General features: G+C 33.4%; 1 protein-coding gene across 3 annotated transcripts in view; it reads left to right on the forward strand.

Annotated features, from left to right (window-relative positions):
* CUL2 (cullin 2) overlaps positions 1–13,516 on the forward strand; it is a 44,474-nt gene extending 30,958 nt beyond the window's left edge. For all 3 annotated transcript variants that reach the window (XM_085227067.1, XM_085227066.1, XM_085227068.1), the window contains 10 exons: positions 1,883–1,942; positions 2,315–2,443; positions 2,532–2,618; positions 3,131–3,283; positions 3,667–3,744; positions 5,093–5,159; positions 5,886–6,088; positions 8,894–8,995; positions 9,681–9,797; positions 12,912–13,516. In XM_085227067.1, the coding sequence (XP_085083193.1) occupies positions 1,883–1,942; positions 2,315–2,443; positions 2,532–2,618; positions 3,131–3,283; positions 3,667–3,744; positions 5,093–5,159; positions 5,886–6,088; positions 8,894–8,995; positions 9,681–9,797; positions 12,912–13,043 (1,128 nt within the window). In that variant the 3' untranslated portion in view covers positions 13,044–13,516. The remainder of the gene's footprint in view (positions 1–1,882; positions 1,943–2,314; positions 2,444–2,531; positions 2,619–3,130; positions 3,284–3,666; positions 3,745–5,092; positions 5,160–5,885; positions 6,089–8,893; positions 8,996–9,680; positions 9,798–12,911) is intronic.
* Positions 13,517–17,448: the final 3,932 nt, after the last annotated feature.

Below are 17,448 nucleotides of genomic sequence, written 5' to 3' on the forward strand. Positions count from 1 at the left end.
GGATGATTTTTGTGTCCCTCTGGACACTCTGTGCAAGCTTACTATAAAGTTTATCTAAAAACTGTTATTACTTCAGTCGCTGATCACAATAACTAGCTTTTTCCAAGAGACAACTGCAGTCAAAGTTAAATAAGCTGATTAGGGCAAAAGGCTTGCATTACTTCTTTGTGGAATGCATAGCCACGAAGATAATAAAGATAACACTACTAATTGTTATCATTTCTGTAACAGTTTAATTGTGCAAAATATGCCTGGATTCTTGTGAGATTGGGTGGTTCCTTGTCAAAGAAGAACACATTATCTAATCCATCTATTTTTCTAGTCTTCCAGATATATCATTGTATTCTTTTCTTGGAGAGTGAACTTATTAACTTCCGATCTATAATTTTAAGCTACCAAATACATACATTTCATTACTATTTTGTGGTACTCTTTTTACGGTAGCAGGAATTTATAGAGTCTTATTCAAATCTTTAGATGAATTTCAGCCAAGTTTAGTTTGGAAAGACATAGTGGTGAATATGTAAACAATCAAATCGTTGGTAACTGTCTGTATCTGTGATATTGAGAAATTAGTTACTTAGTATTTTTAAACATGCTTATTTCACTACTCTCATGCATCTCAATTGCAAATAATCACTTACTGGAAGGTGGAATAACATGAGACTGACGGCTATTTTTGCTGGCAGATAGGCAATATACTTTTTCTTTAAGTACTTCAGTTCTTTACTTCACTCTACTTTATTACAATAGATATCTAAGATTTTAATCTGTTGCCAATTTTCTATGACCAGTATGAAAGTTGCTGATGTTGTCTCCAGTATCATTACAAGAGAGTGCTCTAAGCTTCAGATTTTTGTATTTGTAATTAAATAATTCACTCTTATGTCATAGGGACTCTTGGGACCTTGTCAAGTACTGGAATGTTGAGGCTTTGTACAGAAAAGTTGTTTGTCAGTCCTTTGTAATAATAATAGAAATATTTTCTGCATAAGTTCATTTAGACTTTGATTTTTGTAACGTGGTATGGAAATGTAAAGAAATGTTTTTCTGTACTATTTTAAATTGTACTGAATTTTGAAGCTAAAGATGCAAAACACATTAAACATTCCTTCCAAAGAGGGAACTAATTCCTATGAACTATGATAATGAAATATTTTTGGTCCAGTATTAGTTTAAAATTCTAGTTGAAATACGATAGGTAGTTTATAACCTAATCTTTATGATCCTTCTATCTTTGTCATGCAATTTCCAATCCTAAAATATTATCTCTTTTTCTTCATATTCAGCCTATCTTCAACTGCCATGTTTTTTTACTACACTGCTTCAAGTTTCCACATAATAGCTCTCAACAGTATTTTTTCTTTTCTTTAGTCCAACAAACATCTAACAACCCAAATAGTTTTCCTTTCTTACTGTTACGGGCACACCAAGTATGTTTTTCACATCAAGATATATTCTCTTATAAGTCACTACTGCTGTTCTGCTGCTGCTGCAGTTTGTCTTTTCTACACTCCTTAGTATTTTCTTATCCATTATTTTAAACCACACATCTTACTGTGTACCAAAACCTCCATACTTCTATCTTTAAGTTTGTAACTGAAACCTAATTCTCTCCTGCTTTTTGTAATTAACTTCTATTCCTTCCTCCACTTTGATTTAAATCCCAAATTAAAAATATTCAACAAATTCTCACACAGCAGTAATCCAAACCCATTCACTTGTTTCTTTTATTATCACCCTTTTGTCTATTTGAGTTTTATAGAATTGGGGAATGCTCTTTACCTGAACATTTTTTGCTCCTTAAAAAATTTCAATGTATTAAGTTTCAGGTCTTTTTTTTTTTTTTTTTTTTTTTTCCTTTCTCTACATTCATGTCTAGGCTTTGACGTCAGTTGTTAACTACAGGGAGCCCAAGTCAATCTGCAAAGCACCTGAGTTGGTAAGTGATTAGTATTACTGGAGAATGTAGTAATACTTCCTTATAACTTTCAGATGAGTCAGCAGTAGGGACCGTCACATGTATTTCTCTTACTAAATTATCCTCATGTCAGTATTTCAGTAGTGATTACTTAACCCACACACACATACACGTTTTGGGGGTATGCAAAAAAAAAAAAAGTTCTGTTTCTGTTAATATTTGCATAGAGTTTGTGGTTTTGGTGGATCTAGTTTCTATCTTCTACATATGAGTACAGCTTGTGTAGAAGACTATGGAATTACTTTCATGTAGAGTTTAGGAGTATGTTGACATATGTATTTTCTCAAGCTTGACAAGTAGGTTTGGGTTTGTTTTCTCTTTTTTTAACTTGAGCTGGCCAAGTACTGTGACAACTTATTGAAGAAGTCAGCGAAAGGAATGACGGAGAATGAAGTAGAAGACAAACTTACAAGTTTCATTACTGTTTTCAAGTACATTGATGACAAAGATGTATTCCAAAAGGTAAGTCTCGATATTGAAATTTAAACAATATGTGAAGAATATGGTTATGCTTTTAAAAAATCCTCATAGCTGTTTTTTTTCCATACAGTTTTATGCCAGAATGTTGGCAAAAAGATTAATTCATGGTTTATCTATGTCTATGGACTCTGAAGAAGCCATGATTAATAAACTAAAGGTAATGTAAACAATTTTCTAATGCAAAATAAAGTGTAAGAATATGTAATGTTAGGAGGAAGCAGCAGAGGGTGCCAGAGATAACTTAGCAATCAGTAGATTACACTTCCAGTAGTTGAAAGGAAAGCTTAATTTCTACATAGCGTATGAAAAATATGTTGTGAATTATCCCTCATATGTTCGAGGTGTTTCATTTTATTTTAAAATTTTGAGGTAACTTTATAAAGTGTGTTTAAATACCTCATATTTATGTTGGAAAAGCACCTATCATAAACCAGCTTTATCTTTTATTTTATAAAGTTGTTTATACAAATTAATGAACAGAAAGTGGAATTAAGATAAGTTCGATATTTTTCTTCTGTAATGCGTGTTATTTATTATAACTATTGTTAAATACTTTAACGCTTCTCCCAACTAGATTTTCATATTAGAGTAGTAAATGTATGAATGTGCATTATTTGTATAATAAATGTTGTTTCACAATAAAACTTGTTAACAATCTCTTTTTCACAGCAAGCCTGTGGTTATGAATTTACCAGCAAGCTTCATCGAATGTATACGGACATGAGTGTTAGTGCTGATCTCAACAATAAATTCAACAACTTTATCAAAAACCAGGACACAATTATAGATTTGGGAATTAGTTTTCAGATATATGTTCTACAGGTACTAATGTATGTTTATTACTGTTGAGTTATTCGTATTTCATTTGTATGTTTTGATAATAAGTGAAATATTTTTCTAACTAGAAATACTTTTAGTATGACACCTTGTGGTCAGTGTGGAATATTTTGCTTTCATAGTTTATCTTTTTAAAATTAACTTGTTAGCATACTAACCAGTAGTGATGTAAAATGCCATGTGTTTTTAAGTTGAATTAAGATCTTATTGGGGGATGATAGTGAGTATTAAAAAAGGACAAGTAAAACTTCTTGTTTAAGTTAATAATGACAATATGCACTGCAAATCTGTTCAGTAGTGTTATACTTTTTATTGAAGTATACATGGTATGAAAATGTTAATACTTTTATTTTTCCTGATACCCTTAGGCAGGTGCATGGCCTCTAACTCAGGCTCCTTCTTCTACATTTGCAATTCCTCAGGAACTGGAAAAAAGTGTACAGATGGTAGGTTAGTAGGAGGCTTCTTGTAAACATGTGGAAATGTAAAAGAACACAAAAAAAAACTGCTAAAAAACCCACCAAGATCATTTTAACAGAGAAAAGCCTGAGCTGTTTCATTTTGTTTGTAATTCATGGCTACTCTTTCTCCAGTTAAATGAAATTTGGAAACATCACACAAATGACACACTGCTTTCAATGTATGCATTTCTGTAACTTTATTTATTTTTTTACAACTCTTTTTAACTGTGTGATTAATGAGGAAGATACTAGTAAATACAATCTTGACTTTTAGCTTTAAAACTAATTCCTAATATTTTAGATAAGATCCTGATTTTTAGATTATATTTATATATTATGTATTTATATTATATAAAATTGTATTTTATCTAAATATCATATATAATCTAAAGGAAGTATTATTAAATAGAGTAAATTGTGGATACATCTTTCTTGTGCCATGTTTCATACAGACCATATTTCATTTGAAGTCAAGATTCATGCATACTTCTTTAAAGTTAATTTTGAAAATTGTCAAAGTAGGGGATCCTTCAATTTTCATAAATTTTTGCTGCCAGTGTAACTTTGAAAATATATTTCCTAAGTCATGAATGTGTGCTTCTTTGTGGAAAATGATTTTGGTAGGTTTCAAAGTTTTGCAAATTTAACTGCAAAAATTCAAGAACTCTTAGTTACATCTTGGTTCAGAGATGTTTGCCAGTTGTGTAGTTTTAACTAGCCTGAAACTCAAATTGGAAGAGTGACTAATGTTATGCTTCCCTTCAAGCTTGCTTTTCTGAAATTATCCCCTAAATAAATGTAGAAGAATGTAAGGTGAGATTCAACTTGAGAGTTGTGTAGCTGACTGGTGGAAATACCTGTTAATAAAAGCTTGAAGTTTTTGAAGGATGTTTAAAGAAATCAGTGAAATGGGAAATCAAAGTCACAAAATATGTTTTCATATGGAATTGGAACAAACAAAGTAATAAAATGTAATGAGACTGATTGTTAGAAACTCTGAAGAGTTCTGTTGGATTCAGTAGAATTAATACTTCAGAAGACTGCTTTTAGCTACAGTGTTTTAGGATTTGAGAGTATGAATGTTTCAACAATCTTTCCTATTTAGTCATCAAGCTGTATGTTAATTTGTTCAAGTAGTTTGGTAAATGTTGCTCAGTCATTGCCTTTCTTTCAAAGGAAAATGTGATGATAGACTCACCACCAGTCATCACCAATGTCTGAATCCAATGTGTTGAACACAAAACCAGCGTTTCTTCACTGGAGTGGTGGTGTGATAATAATAATAAACTATTATAAGTTTCTGTGATTAATTGAAGGACATTTTATTTTGCAGTTTGAATTATTCTACAGTCAGCATTTTAGTGGAAGGAAGCTTACTTGGTTACATTATCTTTGTACAGGTAAAAATAAATGCTTTGCCAAACATGCTCTATACAACTGACAATTGTTGGATGTCCTTTTCAAATGATAATAGACATTGGAAGTGGAACATTATGCTGCATCTTAAGTCAGTTGACTGTTTTTGCATCATAAAGTAATTTATGTTTTAAAGTAATTAATATTTGCTGCTTAGTGTTCCCCAAGTTTATGTTTTGTAAACTTGCCTGTGTTACCTGTGATTTATTAAATCCAGGGAAAACTCAGTTTATACATATATAATGGACATTCTTCATTGCCTTTTAAAGAAACAATGTTGTGATTGTTTTTTTAAAGATGTCTTTTATTTTGTTTTTAAATTTTTGCTTGGAACAACTTTCCTGTAATCACTATTCTGTGATTCTGTGTAAGCTGTTACTAATTGAAGGTTGCACACTGCAAACCATTGAGGCTGTTTGGAATTTCTTTTTTTTATTACTATAAATTATATTATGTTATTCAAATTCATCTTATTCTTCTTTTTTCCTAAAAACACTAGTGTTGTAGTATTTGTTATTAATCAGAACTCGTTTTTTGCAAACTATCTCCTATAAATGTAAAACTAAACCTTCAATTTTTGTATTCCCATGCCTTATGGATGTATGAATTGCATGTCTGGAATTGTGTGTGTGTAGGAACTGTGAGTTACATTGCAGATGATATTTCATTGCATTCAGCCAGTTTATAAAATGCTACTTATATCATTGTAGGTGAAGTAAAAATGAATTATTTGTGCAAACCTTATGTAGCCATGGTCACAACATACCAAATGGCAGTGTTGCTTGCCTTCAACAACAGTGAAACTGTCAGTTACAAGGAGCTTCAGGACAGTACGCAAATGAATGAAAAGGAGCTGACAAAAACTATCAAATCATTACTCGACGTTAAAATGATCAACCATGACTCAGACAAGGTATGCAGTAATGATATAAAAATGCTTTGTGTTCTCAGTGTTGTGATTCTACTGTTTGTTGAGGTCTTTCTAATACAGATGAATTTGTTTTGAACTGTCTTATTGATCTTGTGAACAATTATAAATACAGATTTACAAAGAATGAGACAGGAAGAAGTTAGACTGTGTTTGTGAGGCTCCTTCTGGAGGCTCATCCATGCGACCTTTTGTAGGAAACCTGCTTTAGCAGGGGGATGGGACTGGATCTCATGGGTTCCTCCCAACCCCTGCAATTCTGTGATTCTTTAGTTCTGTTTGTTCCTTCTGCCTCTAACAGCAGAGTCTGCTACAAAGGTAATAATGTGAGAACTTTTTATTGTTTCTCTTGAATTTCACCTATGTGGCTTTTGACTCACTACTGTTGGAGGAGAATATCCTTTAAATACATGTCTTTAAAAGTTGTAGGACCATAGGAAGGAGCCTGACTGGTAAAGTAATCCTTAAAATAAGTCGTAAAGTAATCCTTAAAATAAATCTGTGGCCTTAAGAGACCAAAATAAGAGCAGCCATATTCTTCCTTGCTGACACACTACAGGAGAAGGAGCTCAGAGAACAAAGAGGGCTCGTGTGAGAGGATTTTTGCTGCGTTTTGCCAAACTCTTATCATTCCATGTGTTTCATGCAGTTCCAGTACTATTTGAGTAATATTTCGTTTCCTTCTTTTCCCATACAGCAAAGGGCACAGAAGTTTGTTATGTATGAAACACTATAGATGTACCTGTGCATTCAATACAAACTTTAGCATGCACTTCCAGCTAGCCCAGAAAGCCTGAGTTATTTAGACAGTATCAAGCAGAAGAAACTGATAAGCTGCTCACATGGCTTACAAGAATAAATCCAAAGCTGTTCTGACAGCTGCTTTTTTTTTAACCAGGAAAATATTAGGAAATGGAAAGTGAGATCACAAGGAAGATCTGATGCTTGGCTGAAGCATAGGACATGCTTTGAATATCTAAAAATGAGCTCAGGTTGGAACAGTGGCTGGGAAAATGTTAAACCATGGGTGAAATATATCACTGGGAGCTATTGCAGAAAACAGTGAGATTTTTCATAAAGTTGCCCATTTACATTTACATTTTATTTAGGATTTACATTTATTTATGTCGGTTGTATGTGGTTTTACTGGTTTGCTTATGAATATGTTAATGAAGATTCAATGGTATAGCTTTCTAACCCTTTCACCTTTTAATCTTTACCACAGCACTTTCTGGTTCTTTAACTTATGGGCCATTGTATTCAAACATGTCTGCTAATTCTGTTTCTTTTGTGCTCCATCCAGCAATTTGAGAGCTGATTTGTATACAGTCTATCAGCTTAAGTATTGAAAAAGTCAGTGGCTTAAGCACTGAAATTATACTTATTTCTGCGTGTATCTGAGCTACGCAGCAAAGTACAATGTATTATATGTTGCATCTTACTTTTGAAAGAAACTTTTGACAACTTTATTGGTTCATTAAAATCATTCTTTCTGAGTTCATGCACAACACAAATAAATTGTCTTAGTCTGTATTTCAACCATGGCAGCACAACAGTGCTAAAATTTAATGATAGCTTAAATTTTTAAAGCTTTTGGTCTTTGCCTTTTCATGTTAAATTTTCTATACATTGTCTGGGTATTGTATTCTAATAAAGAATATAGAATATGCAATTAAAAATATTCATTTTTTGTATATTTTTAGATAAATATTGACTAAGTCTCTTAAAGTGTTTGCCTTTGAGGCAAGCGTAGTTTGACAAAGTCTAAGAAGCCCAGTAACTTTCTTCTGCCAGTGATTGGTAATACTTGTACAGACCTTTGCCTGGAAATTGCAAGGATCTGTCAGGTTGTCCTGGTAGGTGAATCTAAAGGTGTTGGGACTGCTGGGAGCAGTTCCCATTTATTGAAAGAATTGGACTTTGGCCTGTGTGTGTGTATTGGGGGGAGGGGGTAGAGGAGATACATCTGAGGAAAAAATGAGAAATTACATGTAGTTCTGGAACTGTAGTAGTTGCAGTCCATCAACTGTTCCTGCTACAGCACAATAAAATGTTGAGGTTTTTTTTCCTTAAAGAAAGGCAACTTTAGTAATATTTATGAGTGACACTTTGCTTTCTTGGTGTTCTCCCATAAATAAATGCAAATCCTGCTTTCTTTGCAGGAAAGGAGAGTGTTTGCAATTAAGATAAACTGTTGAAGTATTAAAAAGTAAAATAGCTGATCATGTATTGAAACTGAAAATGCCTTAATTGCTTATCAGTAAAGTGGTTCTTCCTAAGATTCAGACTAGATATTAAGAAAGATTTCTTTACCAAGATGGTGTTAGACAATGGAACAAGCCTCCCAGAGAGGTGGTTGGTGCCCTGTGCCTGTCTGTGTTTGAGAGACATTTGGATAATACTATTAATGATATGTTTTAACTATTGGTCAGTCACCCCTGAAGTAGTTTGTCAGCTGGATTCAATAAGCTTTGTAGGTCGCTTCCAACTGGAACTATTCTGTTTTATTCATAATAGAGGCTTACCAGCAATACTCATGTTTCTCAGAGTTCTTTATAGTGTTTTATAAAAGAGACTGCATTTCTATGTTAGTTGAACTGTAGCTTAAAAAACTGACCTGGTTCAACTGGCTTATTAACATTTTCAACTGCAATTTTGTTTAAATTACCCTTATGTATGCAAGCTTCTACATGGAATTTTCTTAAGAAACCTTATCCCAGCAAATCCTTGCTGCTTATTCTTTTTTGTCTCCATTTCTATTTTCTTTTTAAAAAAGATTCTTTATTGCAGGAGGATGTAGAGGCAGAGTCTACATTTTCATTAAATATGAACTTCAGCAGTAAACGAACAAAATTTAAAATTACTACGTCGATGCAGAAAGACACACCACAGGTAAGTATTCTTTAGGAAGCTTAATTTTCTAAAACTGAATTGATTATATTAGTTTGGTATAAGCAGATATAGGATTTACATTATTGTGAAGATGATGTTTAAATTTGCAGCTTACGTGCTGCAGTTTTTTTTGTACTTAAGAAATAGGTAGCAAAAGGTAGGATAGGGAATAATAAGAAAAAGATGAACAAGAGCTATTTCTCCTGTAGGAAATGGAATTGGCATTTAACCTGCCTCATATAATGAGACTTTTGTTGGTAGTTGTTGGCAACTTATTTCAGAAACAGCAGAACCAATCAAACTGTTTTCCCATGTTTGCATTTCCCCTCAACTAAAATCAGCTCTAGTGCTGATAATCCAAGTTCCTTCTGTATCTCCTAAAGCACAGTCTTCTGTACATGAGTTATACCTGCTGCTAAACTCAATACCTTATTGTAAATTTTGCCTGCTTTTCTGCCTAGCAAAGGCACTGCTTTGGATATCTTCTACCTACCTGCTGATTTGCATGAAATCTGGTATTTTTGATTTACAGAAGCACATTACATGAAATTGACCTTTATCTAGATTATTGAGTGTGTTAATTGATCACTTTCCATAAAGTAAGAAGTTTAGATTCAAGATACTTTTATGATATATTTATTAATCTTACTATATTTAAAGCTTTACTTTTCTTCCTATGTTGCAGGAGATGGAGCAGACCAGAAGTGCTGTAGATGAAGATAGAAAAATGTATCTTCAAGCTGCTATAGTCCGTATCATGAAAGCACGTAAAGTGTTGCGACATAATGCTCTTATTCAGGAGGTAAGATAAAATCCTCTTGATAAGATTTCATGAAAATCATCATGATTTGATGAAAATATTCAGGATAGATAGGTAAAACATCCAACTGCAGAATTCCCATGTCAATACTAGTACTTCAGTGAAATTCACTATTGAAAGTCTACTTTGAAACATAGTACTTACCCGTGATCACTCAGTCCTATAAATATGTCTTAGCACTAAAGTATTAAGCATCTCAGTGCTTGTTCTTTCCTGTTGGCTGCCTCTATGTCTGCAGATGTCGTCTCCTATAAGAATCACGACCAGAACTGTAGGTTCAGTTGAAGACACCTGAGTATGGATAATTTAGACATGAAATTTCCACAGAAGCACTTAGCCAATTTTGTACTCTAATTGTAATTTTGGATTTTGTTCTAATTCATAGCTTACATTTCAGAAGTCGTCTGAATATGTAGACATGCTCTTAATCTCCATTTTACCTTAAGTACTACAGTTGTCTAGATTTTTTTTTTATATTCTAGATTAACGATATTTGAACTGTCATGAACTGGCTGGGAAAAAGGTGTTATGTCTTTGATTTCTCTCCCATTTTTCCATCTGTGGTGGTTGCCTGCCTAGTTGCATTTCTTGTTCTTACCTAACCTTTGCTCGTATCAACCAGTTCCTAGTTTTGGTTTTCTCAGCCTTCCAAGGCATTCTTACATCTCCCCAGCTTTGCTGAATAGCCTCAGAGCAGATTGTGGGAGAGGGTTTGCTGCTTTATTGGACCATTTTGAGCATGGAGGTGGAGAGGCATTCAGTCATTTTAAGATCTGTATGCTTTCTGTCTTGTGGTGATGAAGGAAATAGTTACCACACCTACCAATTAATTTTAATTTCCTAAGCAAAATAAGCAGCTTAAGAGAGCTCATAAGTCCATACTGACTGGTGAAATGTGAAACATCTGAAAGATTTTGGATTTTGAAGTAGAGCTTGTACACAGATGCCCTGAAAGCAAGCTTTCTTTAAGATATCTGATTTTGAGCATCTAAAAGATGAGGCAGCATAGGTCCTGACTACTTCTCAAAATCTTTGGCTATTTGATCTTTTGTTACTTAAATTCATGCAATTATGATGAAATACTCTTAAGATTTTTCTCTTAAAGCTAGAAAATGGTAGGTAAGCCCTGTTTCATCTTTGAAAATACATTTTCTCCTGTATTCTCAACTTCTTAGAAAATACTCAAGAGACTTAAAACCAGTTTAAATGATGGAAGAGGTTACATATTTTGACAGCTTAGAAACAAAAAGTCCTGTATGTTGTTTTTCCTCTTTGACTGACTCAGGAGGCACTATCTGATGTTCCTCAGATGCATTTTGCTCATTTAGTACTCTTGCAGAGTACTACAGTCTGTTAACATCAGGAGCTTTTTCAAGTTTTTCAATAAGAATGGATATTTTGACTGCTAGTCAGCTTAAAAACATTTGAGAATAAAGTTGACACTCCATTTATCTACTACTGGTTGCATCAACCTGAATTATGTTTTTTTACCTTAGCTTCTAAATAAATTTATGACACCTGAAAATCATGCTCATCTAGTCCGTAGTTCTCAGTTTTGAATATTTCTTATATTCTGGGTTAATTAGAACATTTAAAACTGATGGTTAACTTCTAAATAATTATTATCTATGTTGCTGTGTAGTGTGGAGAATCAATGTAGATTTAAGTAAACAACTGTGCAATCTCAAGCATTAAGGTGAAGCTGTACAAAAATCCCTTACAGTTAATTTTTCCACATTTTTAGCTACCTGAACTAGTCTGTGCCAGTTTTCTTTAATCTACTTCAGCTGAACTGTTAGTGGGGCATGAACTAGATTCTTTAAAATTTGTTAAGTTTCTATTGTACAGTCTGAGATATTGATGGACTCTTGGGTTGTAAATATAAAGATGAAAATCTCATGTAAGGTGAAAATTTTACTTAGTTACATCTCCATTGAGCTCAGTAACTTCTTTTGCCATATGGTGTAGATTGCCAAGTGGTTCTGGGTTGAACATGCTCAGCTTTCTCATTAGAGCTTTGTGGAAACTTCTATTGAACATTTGGAGTATGCATAATTTGACTGCTCAGCTTCCTTATTTTTCCAGCTAGCCATGTGTTTTTATTAACTATCAAGAGCCTTTCAATTTTTTAACACATTCTTTTGTGACATTTTTACTCATTTTAGTAATATACACACTCATTTCTTGTTACATTTACCACAGTATTTATGTACTTATTAATAACAACAAATTCCCTTAGAATTTCTAGTCTGACTTCCTCGGGAGTAAGAATGAGTCTTTTGAATGGAAGTCTGTCTACTATGAATAGTTAATATTTTCTTGTCTCATTAATGTTTGGTTTTTTTCCTGTGATACAAGGGCAACATTATATTTCTGGTAGAGATGGGACTGAAAAATTCTGAAAAAATAAGAGCTCACAGTCTGATTGTTAACTTTAATTCCAACAAACTGCAGCACTGGGCATTTCACTTAGGTTGAGGTGTTCAAGAAAATACTCAAGGTCCTCAAAATACTCAAGATTCTTGAAAATTTTATTTTTAAAATGTGGCTGCCTAGTTCAGTAGGACAGGTTGTATTTTTAATACATTTAAACTGCATTATTCGAAAATGGATAAGCTCTTACTACAACATTCCAGGCACATTTTTTGGAAATTTGCTACTTATCAGCTTACATATCTTTAATAGTGACTATAATGTTATAAAGAAAACACAGGGCTTACAGAATTTTATTAAGAGAAAGTGTCTTCTCTATATTTTTGTGATAACAAAAGTGATGATAAGGAAAATTGGGTTCAACTTTAGAAGTAGTTTTGAAAAATAAAATCAAGTGAAATTTAATTATTTATAGTTGTATGAACTATCACAACAACTAAAATAAACGCATTCTTAGGTCTGTTAATATGCAGTCAAACTGAACCAATGAGTTAAACAGTCAAAGTATTCTGACACTAATGTACAGGGATGCTTTAAATTAACTGTCGTTGCTTTATTTAATTCTGTATTTAAAAGTAAACTGAATCTTGCCTTTTTTTTCTTGGTAGCACTAATAACTCTTGTAAATAAATATAACACATAAAATATATCTTTCTCTTGCAGGTAATTAGCCAATCAAGAGCTAGGTTTAATCCAAGTATCAGCATGATTAAGAAGTGTATTGAAGTTCTGATAGACAAACAGTACATAGAGCGAAGCCAGGCCTCTGCAGATGAATACAGTTATGTAGCATGATGTTGCTATCCTGCAGGTATGATTGTAAAGGAGATCATTGCTGTCACTGTTTGGTGTGTTCCTGTGGGAAGAGGCAGGCCTGTGCCTCCATAATTGGTCACTTGGCAGCCCCTGTTTTTCTGCTGTTTACAACATCACCAGTGCCATGTCATGAGCGTCAATGAAAATGCCTATAGATATTTCAAGCTCATGTCATTATGACATTTCTTAAAACTTTACTAAAAGAATGAGTGAAGTATTGCTGAGATGTGGAAATTTGGTTGGGTACCATGCTTTTTTTTTTTTCCTCCCCTTTCACGTTTGCAGTTGATGTTTTTTAATGTATCTTAAGACAAAGTTAAAAAAAAAAAAAAAAAAAAGAAAACCTAAATATTGTAATATGACAGATAACCTAATAATTGTATCTACATTAAAAAGAAAAAAGAAAAGATGAACATGATACTGCTGCTTGTCAAATAAAAAAAATAAAGTTATATGATGTGTCTCTCGTCATTCTAGAAATGAATGTAACATTAATGTCTGGGAAGACATTATGTCTGGGAGGCCGGGAAGAGTAAAAATAATGTGTGCTCAGGTGTTGAATAAGCTTTGAAGTATATCTGTCATAAGAAATCATTTATGTAAAACTGAGTGACAGGTATATTATGTTTGATGTGAGTGTAAAAAAAATGGCCTATAGTTAAGTGCTTGTTTTCTTGAGATCAGGCTAACTTCTTACATTTTTACTGCCTGAAGGCCTAGTCTGTCTCTCTTAATCTCACAGTGGAGGAAGATATTAGAAGAGAAAATAAACAGATGTTTGAGGGAATTTAACTTGCAAAGTTCACAGATAGGAATGATGATTGTAAATATTGAAGATATAGTTCACTGGCTTGTGAAACCACCCTGTTGTTGGGAAAGAATATAGCAGACTGATTGGTAATTGAAAAATGTTTTCTTTCATGATGTATTTGGTAGAAACAATCCATGGATGGATATCTGTGTTGTTTCCACATGAAGCATTTTTCTTTTCCCTCCTAACTCAGATGGTTTATCATCTGATATTTTTCCCCGCCTCAATTAGGTTTCTGGTTGTTTGGCCATTTGTCCTTATGTTGTTCATGAGGGATAACATGGTGACCATTCATTCTCAGATAAGCAAAATATAATTTTTTCAAGTGCTAACTCTACCACTGCAGATAATTGAAATAAGTACATTAATAGTGTGAACACAGTTGAATGCCTGCTGCAGAAAAGAGCTTCCTCATGTCTGTGCCTGCTATTAGTCATTGACAGGATAAAAACTAACTTCAAGTGCTCTATTTGGACAGTTTTTGAGTGCATATAGATAGAAAGATTAGGTCAATATTTTTGTAGATTTTTTGATATTTCATCACCACTAGAAGTCCACAGATCAAGAATTAATTTATAAAGGAAAAAGCCTTTGGGTAGAGCTCTTTTCTTCTGTTTTCTATCTTCTTCCAGTATGTGTGGATGGTTTGGCTTCTCTTTGACTCATGTTGTTTCTGGCTGTTTTCTCTTATGTAGCATCACATTCATATGTATTCTGGAGGGTATGGTAAACATCCTATGGTTAACTAGGGAATGCATCATAAAGTGATGATAAGTTGTTATGTCGATTTTGCTGAGGGTAAATAAAAGACAATAAACAACGAGGGGTACGAAATATTTATTCTGTATTTATGGCACTAAGATTTGGGTTTTTGAAGTTAGATTTATGCTTTAAAGAAATGGTTTTTGAATTGATCTTGATACAGTGCAGCAGGTTGCTGGCCAGTGTGGTAGTTCACAGTTGTACATGGGTGTTTGAAAATAGCACATGTAGTGTCATTAGACAAAGTAAATAGGACTGATACTAGCTAAGATTCACTACAGTGCCTTTTAATCTATTTAAATGTGAAAAAATTATGTGCCCTACGAAAAATATAACAAACAAAACAAAAACAAACAAACAAAAGCATATTCAAAGACACTATAGAAAGAAAAAGAAAAATATTGCCTGAACACTGAATCATGGAATCATCTGATCCTTTCTGCAGAAAACAAGCCAACAGTGACACCAAAGCTTCTGAAAAACAAATGTTTAGCTTGCAACTTGTGTGTGAGTCAACAGACTTTAAGCTCATTTATTCACAAAAGATTCATAAAGAATGTATTTAAATATAGATTGTAATAGCAACATTTTAAGACTTGAGTTTGAAAAAGCCCTGCTAAACTTATTTTTAAAATCATTTCATAGACAAAGCAGATACTTCACTGCTCTAGCCCAAACGTGTAAGGTTTTAGCATTACCTTATCTCTGAATTTTTGCATACTTAAAACATCAAAAGTAATATTTTTTAGATAAGAGTGCTGTTGAGTTGAGACATGTTTAGTGAGTTAAAAACATTCATATATTTCAGCACTGTTGGCATCTCTAGACAACATCTTTCATAATTATGCACAAACTCGGTCTTTTCAGTGCCTCTTGGGAAACATGGCTATAGCTGGGAAACGTTTTAAACGTTTAAACTTTATAACTCACACCTTCCCCTTAAGGGAGAACATAGAGAAAAGTCTCAGCCTTCTGTAGTTGGGTTAGGTCACTGAAGTCATTGTTGGCACACAGTGGTACAGCACATTGTGTAGTGCTACAACTTGGCAACTAAATATGTCTGGAAAACATCATTTCAAATTACAAAGTGCTAATGAATATTATCAGGAGAGGAAAATTATAGGAAGAGATCTAAAAATGCCTTGAATTTTTAATTGTAGAATTTTCTCTGTGAGCCTATTAACATCTATGACCTGTTGTTTTTTTGGAATCCACACAGCTGAGTCTGGGATCGTGTTGTTTTGACACATCTCATATTTTTCTAAGATTAAAATGCATTTTACCTGTCGTGTTGTTTAGTATTGATGATATTTGTGCTAACTGGAACTGTACTGCTATTATGTTAAAATTTGTCTCTAGACTGATTGGTGTATTCCAGCCAAGGAAGATGCATGCCTGTATTTTGTGCTCATACGTATAGTGCTGATAGTGCTATGGAAGGTACTTAACATTGATGTAACGTGAGAAACAGTTTTGAATGTTGATAGTTTTGTTACTTTTTAAAAACCTTTAAATGGGAATATTACTTTTCCAAATAAGGAGCAGAGAAGAGCAATTGATATATTTTGTGAACTGATAATTTTCAGCTATGATTGGAAATCCATTTCTTAGTCTTCAAGTTAATTTTAAGAGCAAACCTTACAGCATAATTCAGGTTCATGAGTAGAATATATACTTTCTGTTCTGGAGCAAATATGTTAGGACTGTCCATGCATTACATATATGATAAGTTCCTAATTAATTTGAGATATTGCAGTCTATGAAAACATATTCTCCTGAAGCAGTTGTTCTTGAGCTGGTTATTTGATCATGCTACACTAAATTGGAAGTTATCCTTACTTTACTTGTTTACAGTAAACTCTCCTGCACTTTCCAAGTTGATAACAAAAGAGTTTTGCCAGTTGCTAGGCAAAAGAAACATCAAGACATTGTTTGGGTAGAATAATTTTATAACATCCCAAGACTTTCCTGAACACAAATGTGTATTTGTGATTTTAAAGAAGTGAGGAAATATGACAATAAAAGTAACCGGACATGCAGGCAACTTGGAGCTGCATTTCTTGTTCTCTGAATGGTGGAGTTCCAATTGCATCAGTAGGAGAAAAAGGTACCCACCAGCACAATGAAAGAGGTAGATGAGGAGGCTGAACAGTTGGACTTGTTTTTAGAAGTAAAACACTTTTACTGTTGTTATACGTATTTGAATTGGTAAGCGTATATATTTTGATCAACAAGATTACTACTTAATCCAGTACTGATGATGAATTTTTATGGGTTTGGTGAAGAAGTCTGTTAGTATTTTCAAAGGAGTACGTTTGACATTACTGTGAGTTGGTTCTGTTCTTAACCATCAAAGGTGCATGCAGCACAAGATTTGAAAGCACCTGAGGCTCGTCAGTAAGTCCAGCCTTGCATATGCACTGAGAATAGAAGGATTCTTCTAAGCCTGAGCAGCAGTAAGAAGCAAATAAAGAGGGTTACAGTTCTTTAGGAAATTACTTTCACCATTCATTTTATACCTTATTTATGACCCTTTTGACTCAAAGCTATTTAAAGTGAGCTAAGCAAAACTGAAATTCTCACTTGTTTGTCTTGACACAAGTGGGTAATGATCAGTTTGCATTAAGTTAAGGGATAAGGTTGTGGGCGCATTACAAGTCTATGATTAATCTAAAGTAAAAACTTTACACTCACACCATAAGTGAAGTAGAATCTGTAATGAATTTACCTAGCCAGATACCTCCTCTGATATTTTATTCTCAGGAGGGCTTTACTGACTTTGAGACTATAGAAAATAGAGTAGGATGGATG

The sequence above is a fragment of the Meleagris gallopavo genome, chromosome 6, assembly GCF_905368555.1.
Source record: "Meleagris gallopavo chromosome 6, MGAL_WU_HG_1.1, whole genome shotgun sequence".
Classification (NCBI taxonomy): Eukaryota; Metazoa; Chordata; class Aves; order Galliformes; family Phasianidae; genus Meleagris; species Meleagris gallopavo.